Source organism: Mandrillus leucophaeus, unplaced genomic scaffold (genome assembly GCF_000951045.1).
Source record: "Mandrillus leucophaeus isolate KB7577 unplaced genomic scaffold, Mleu.le_1.0 Scaffold995, whole genome shotgun sequence".
Taxonomy (NCBI): domain Eukaryota; kingdom Metazoa; phylum Chordata; class Mammalia; order Primates; family Cercopithecidae; genus Mandrillus; species Mandrillus leucophaeus.
Window position 1 is genome coordinate 158,499 of NW_012110863.1, and position 7,233 is coordinate 165,731.

The 7,233-nt window shown below is 39.5% G+C and overlaps 1 protein-coding gene across 2 annotated transcripts in view; it reads right to left on the reverse strand.

Annotated features, from left to right (window-relative positions):
* CCDC144NL (coiled-coil domain containing 144 family, N-terminal like) overlaps positions 1-7,233 on the reverse strand; it is a 125,537-nt gene that overhangs the window by 74,117 nt on the left and 44,187 nt on the right. For both annotated transcript variants that reach the window (XM_011971258.1, XM_011971259.1), the window contains exon 6: positions 3,077-3,213. In XM_011971258.1, coding sequence (XP_011826648.1) covers positions 3,077-3,213 — 137 coding nt within the window. The remainder of the gene's footprint in view (positions 1-3,076; positions 3,214-7,233) is intronic.

A 7,233-nucleotide genomic window follows, 5' to 3' on the forward strand; every position in this document is an offset into this window, starting at 1 on the left:
CAATAGTGATAGATAAGGAAGAGCAAGAAGTTCAGCGTGGCTGAAGCAGAGAAAAGGGAATAAGAAACAGAAGTTTAAGTGCGAGAGGTAATGGGGCATATTGTGTGTTGCCTTCTAGGTATGAGGAGGAACCCTGACACATACTCGGAGTGAAGTAAGAGGCAATCAGATGGGTCTGAGCAGAGGAACAACATCATCTGACTTATGTTTTAAATACGGCCACTGAGTTAAGGATTGATGAAAAGAGGATTCTTTTAAAAAACAGAAAGACCAATTAACAGTCTATTACACTCATCTAGATAGCAGATGGTGGTGGCTTGGACATGAAAGCTATGACTGGCTTCTGGATATATTCTTCAGGTACTCCTGACAAGATCTGCTGATAGACTAGATGTGAGGTGTCAGAGAGAGAGGTGAGTCAAGGATGACACCTTGGTTTCTAGCAGAGCAATTGCAAGAGTTACCATTAATGCAAATAGGAGACTATGAGAGGGGTAGGTATAAGAAAGAAAAAATCAGTACCCCAATCTTGGGCCTGGTAAGTTTGTGGTACCCAACAGTTCATGACCAACCAAACAGAGATGTCAAGTACGTAGGTTGGTATAGAAGTCTGGAATTAAGGAGAGAGATCTAGGCTGCAGACACGCATTTGAAAATCATTAGCACACACAAGGTAGTAAAAGTCGTGAGAGAGAAGTCATGAGTCCTGGGACATATCAATGTGTAAAAGGTGGGATATGAGAAGAAAGCAAAACAGACTACGACAGATGAAATAGAAAGGCAGGAAGAAAAGCCAGGAGAGCGAGTGAGATCCTGAAAGCCAAGTGAAGATACTGTTATGGAGGAGAGAGTTTTCCATTGGATCCAATATTGTTGACAGGTTAAATAAAATGAGGTCTAAGGAAACAACGTCTAGATTTACAAATCAGTGGTAAATTTGAGAACAACAATCTTGGAAGAGTGGTGGGAATGAAAATTACTGGTGTCTGCTCAAGAGTGAATGGACAGGAAATCTGAATCCACGAGTATAAACCATTCTTTTAAGGCCAACATACCTAGGGGCATGACTGTAGACAATCTAATTTTCTTCTTGTTTAGCTGTATTTTTCAATTCTTATATAACTATATACTACATTTTTACCCTTTAAAAGTTTTTAAAATTATATCTATATGACATTTTTGAAATGCCAGATGAAGGTATTAAATAACAAATTCATTAACTCATAAACCAAAAAGCCTCTTGAACATTACTAGATTATATAAGCTGATTATCATTTTGCTCCTGCTTACACATAAAGACCAAGGAAGACTAAAAGTTTCAGAAGAAGTATTTCTTGCTTAATAAAAAGCATCTAATTCTAGAATATTTTATACTCATCAAATATACAAAATAATAGTCAAAATATGGAATTCTATAATAAGAATAAAAGGGGACGAGTGCAGAAAAAATCTTATTTTGTAAACCAAATTTGTTGAAATTATATGAAGCCACTGTTGAAAAATATGGTGTGTTTCCTACTGAAATACATTATCTTTTAACAGGAAGGATAATGGCAAGCATGTAGGGTACCTTTAAAAAGAGGATTCACTGCATAACAGCACCTTGGTTTTAGCCCAAGGATCAGCAAATTGGTGCTTGTAAGCCAAATCCAGCCCACTGCCTGTTTTCATAAGGAAATTTCCTTGAAACACAGCCACACTTATTCACTTTACAATTCACAAAGCTTAAAATATTTACTAACTGGCTCTTTACAAAAAGAGCTGTCCAACTCTTGGTTCAGTAGATCTGAGATCCTCTGATGTATTTTAGTAAGTTTTACCCAATATATTGAAATGCTTATACGGAATATGAATCCCCATGTGCAATCTCTTGGCAATATTCAAGTTAATTTGAGGATCTGGTATTTCAGCACTCACACATTGAGAACAAAAAACAAAAAATATAATAACTAGCAATTCTGTTGCACACAAGGTACAGTGTCAATGTAGCATGTAGCTTCCATTTGCAACACAGCAGATATTACAAGAATTCCAACAAAACTGGCTTAAGATGTGTCATCAAACTAAAGTCTTTAAATATACTTTAATTTTGAAATAATCAGTACAGTCCAGGTCTAACAACTTCATTTATCAAAATGATTGCATACTACATTATTTTCTGGGAATGACAACTATACCATTTCTTTATTGCTAAGGATTTAGGCTATCTCCAACTTTTTGATATTACAATGCTATAATAAATATCCTTATACATAAGTATATATGTAACATATATAAATATCCTTAACATATCATATATACTTAATATTATATATATTTAACATATTAACCTATTGTATATTATATACTACATGTAATAAATGTCCTTAACAAATATGTGTATGTGTTTACACAAGTCATATTTTCCTGTAGGATCTCGTCCCAAAAGTGAAGTTGTTAGGTTAAAGAAGTGACATATTTGAAATTTTGATACACGCTACTAAATTACCCTGGAAAAAGGATTCATCAATTTCATTTAACAGCAGTGTATGAAAATGCCATCTTCACATTTGCCAATATTTCCTATTTTTTAAGTAAAATATCAATATGATTGGAAAATATGGTATTTCATTGTTCATTTACATTTTTCTGATAACCAAGGAAGGCTTAATATCCTAGTAAAAGTATAAAATTTGTTCATCATGAATATTAGCCCAAATTTGGATTCATTTCATAGCACATAATTGTCTCCTGTTTTTGTTGTTGTTGTTGTTGTTGTTTTGAGATGGAGTTTCACTCTTTTGCCTAGGCTGGAGTGCAATGGCGTGATCACAGCTCACCGCAACCTCCACCTCCCGGGTTAAAGCAATTCCCCTGCCTCAGGCTCCTAAGTAGCTGGGATTACAGGCATGCACCACTACACTTGGCTAATTTCGTATTTTTAGTAGAGGTGGGGTTTCATCATGTTGGTCAGGCTGGTCTCGAACTCCTGACCTCAGATGATTCACCTGCCTTGGCCTCCCAAAGTGCTGGGATGACAGGTGTGAGCCATCGCGCCTGGCCAAATGTCTCCTGTTAAATGTTGCTATAGGCTTACCTGTCACGCCCTTTCTTCTTCTTCCTAGGAAACTGCTGATTTAGTCCATCATCATTATTGCCAGCAGCAGCACCATGAGCTGGATTTCCTGATAATTCTGTGCTATTACTGCTGTGCTTCTCCACTTCTTCTTCAACCTTGAGTGAGAGTTTGATGTTAAGGACAAGTGTTACTGCTTTATTCAATGCAAATAACTTTTTTCTGTTTTCATTGATTTCATCACTTGACTCAGTTTAATTATCATAATTTTAGTCATTAAAATATTTGGTGTTTAATTTGATCATATCTGGAACTATCATCATATAATTGTAATTGTTATAATTTTATCATCAACATTTTTGTAAAGTTGGCTTCATTTCTGTTTCAATGAATGAGACAGAATTTTCCAAAATTTAAACAAAGGCCCTTCTTAATTTTGTGCTTTTATTCCCAACCACCCTGCACTATGTATTATGAATTTTTACCTCATTTGACTGGTACAAATACAGAAATAAGAAGACAAAGACACAAAGCATGTCTTCTTCTGTCTTTGCCACTTGGCTTTCACATTAAACAGCCAGATTGGGAGGATACAACACTGTGGGGCTTTAGGAACAGAAAGGAAGCTTCCCCTTTTCTGCACTAAGCTATTCTTTTCTTCCACTAACTTTTGTCTTTTTTTTTTTCATTTGAATCCTGGGATATCAAAAAGGTAAAGGAGCTTACTGAAATACAAGTCCACTGCAACACAAAAAGCAGAGTGAAACTGCTGAGTTGGTGTGGAATTCTGAAAATGAGATGCTTCCCAAATTTCACATTCAATAGCCATAAAAATCTATAGCTGGAGGATATACAATATAAGAATCTACTTTAACCCACTGTCTATTGATGACTGGGCTAAACCCAAAAAAGAGTAAATGATAGATCCAAGCACCTAAAGTGCCATTACCTAGCATTTTGTGGCACCAAAAGAAACGATACAATTCCATAATGCTGAATCAGACAAATTCTGCAAATTAATCAGATAGGTTAAAAGTGTGACTTAGGTAAAATAATTCAATGCCTTGGCAAAGGGTGGGAGGACTGCCCAAATGAATGTAGAAGACTCAGCTGTTCACATTAGCATCATATATTAAGTTTTCGGTGAGCATTTATGCAATTTATATGGAAAAATATATATGGCAAAACTTAATGTACTTTAATAAGCAACAAAACATAAAGGTGTGATTCAAAAGAAACAGTACAGAGTGGTTATATTAACAAATATGTTGGGCTTCTCTTCTAAGACAGCCAGACAGGAAGAGCTATGGTTTGCAGCACCAAAAGTGATCAACGCAGAAGATGGGTGATTTCTGCATTTCCAACTGAGGTAACTGGTTCACCTCATTGGGACTGGCTGGACAAGTTGGTGCAGCCTACAGAAGGCAAGCCGAAGTAGGGCGGGCCATTGCCTCACCCGGAAAGCACAAGGGGTCGGGGGATTTCCCTTTCCTAGCCAAGGGAAGCCATGACAGACAGTACATGGAAAAACAGGACACTCCTGCCCAAATACTGTGCTTTTTCAATGGTCTTAGCAAACAGCACACCAGGAGATTATATCCCACACCTGGCATGGTGGGTCCCACACCCATGGAGGCTTGCTCACTGCTAGCACAGGAGTCTGAGATCGACCTGCCAGGCTACAGCCTGGCAGGGAAAGGGGTATCTGCCATTGCTGAGGCTTGGGTAGGTAAACAAAATAGCCGGAGAAGCTCAAACTGGGTGAAGCCCATCACAGCTCACCAAGGCCTACTGCCTCTACACTCTATCTCTGGGGGCAGGGCATAGTTGAACAAAAGGCAGCAGAAAATTCTGCAGACTTAAACCTCCCTGTCTGACAGCTCTGAACACAGCAGTGGTTCTCCGAGCATGGTGTTTGAGCTCAGAAAATGGACAGAATGCCTCCTCCATAGGTCCCTGACCCCTGGATAGCCTATCTGGAAGACACCTCCCAGTAGGGGCTGACTGACACCTCATACAGGCAGGTGCCCCTCTGGGACGAAGTTTCCAGAGGAAGTATCAGGCAGCAATATTTGCTGTTCTGCAATATTTGCTGTTCTGCAGCCTCCGTTGGCGATACCCAGGCAAACAGCATCTGAAGTGGACCTCCAGTAAACTCCATCAGACCTGCAGCTCACGGAACTGACTGTTAGAAGGAAAACTAACAAACAGACAGGAATAGCATCAACATCAGCCAAAAGGACATCCACACCAAAACCCCATCTGTAGGTCACCAACATCATAGACCAAAGGTAGATAAAACCACAAAGATGGGGAGAAACCAGAGCAGAAAAGCTGAAAATTCTAAAAACCAGACTACCTCTTCTCTGAAGGATTGCAGCACCTCACCAGCAAAGGAACAAAGCTGGACGGAGAACGACTGACCAGCTGACAAAAGTAGCCTTCAGAAGGTCGGTAATAACAAACTTCTCCGAGCTAAAGGATGATGTTCAAACCCATCAAGAGGAAGTTAAAAACCTTGAAAAAAGATTAGATAAATGGCTAACTAGAATAAACAGTATAGAGAAGACCTTAAATGACCTGATGGAGCTGAAAACCATGGCATGAGAACTACGTGAGGCATGCACAAGTGATTCCATTAAGTGGAAGAAAGGGTATCAGTGATTGAAGATCAGTTTAATGAAATAAAGTGAGAAGAGAAGTTTAGAGAAAAAAGAGTAAGAAGAAATGAACAAAGCTCCCAAGAAATATGGGACTATGTGAAAAGACCAAATCTACGTTTGATTGGTGTACCTGAAACTGACAAGAAGAATGGAACCAAGTTGGAAAACACTCTTCAGGATATTATCCAGGAGAACTTCCCCAACCTAGCAAGGCAGGCCAACACTTAAATTCAGGAAACACAGAGACCACCACAAAGGTACTCCTCGAGAAGAGCAACCCCAAGACACATAATTCTCAGATTCACCAAGGTTGAAATGAAGGAAAAAGTGTTAAGGGCAGTCAGAGAGAGAGAGATCGGGTTACCCACAAAGGGAAGCCCATCAGACTAACTGTGGGTCCAGAAGAGAGTGGGGGCTAATATTTAACATTCTTAAAGAATTTTCGACCCAGAATTTCTTTTTTTTTTTTTTTTTTTTTTTTTTTGGCGGAGTCTGGCTCTGTCGTCCAGGCTGGAGTGCAGTGGCCGGATCTCAGCTCACTGTAAGCTCCGCCTCCCGGATTTACGCCATTCTCCTGCCTCAGCCTCCCGAGTAGCTGGGACTACAGGCGCCTGCCATCTCGCCCGGCTAGTTTTTGTATTTTTTAGTAGAGACGGGGTTTCACCATGCTAGCCAGGATGGTCTCGATCTCCTGACCTCATGATTCGCCCGTCTCGGCCTCCCAAAGTGCTGGGATTACAGGCTTGAGCCACCGCGCCCGGCCTCGACCCAGAATTTCATATCCAGCCAAACTAAGCTTCATAAGTGAAGGATAAATAAAATCCTTTACAGACAAGCAAATGTGGAGAGATTTTGTCACCACCAGGCCTGCCTTGCCTTACAAGAGATCCTGAAGGAAGCACTAAACATGCAAAGGAACAACCTGTACCAGCTAGTACAAAAACATGCCAAATTGTAAAGCCCATCGATGCTAGGAAGAAACTGCATCAACTAACGGGCAAAATAACCAGCTAACATCGTAATGACAGGATCAAATTCACATGTAACAATATTATCCTTAAATGTAACTGGGCTAAATGCCCCAATTAAAAGACACAGACTAGCAAATTGGATAAAGAGTCAAGACCCATCAGTGTGCTGTATTCAGGAGACTCATCTCACATGCAGAGACACACATAGGCTCAAAATAAATGGATGGAGGAAGATCTGCCAAGCAAACGCAAAGGCAAAAAGAGCAGGGGTTTCAATCCTAGTCTCTGATAAACCAGACTTTAAACTAAAAAAGATCAAAATGGACAAAAAAAGGCCATTATATAATGGTAAAGGGATCAATTCAACAAGAAACGCTAACTACCCTACATATATATGCACCCAATATAGGAGCACCCAGATTCATAAAGCAAGTTCTTAGAGACCTACGAACAGACTTAGACTCCCACACAATAATAATGTGAGACTTTAACACCCCACTGTCAATATTAGACAGATCAATGAGACAAAGTTAACAAGGATATC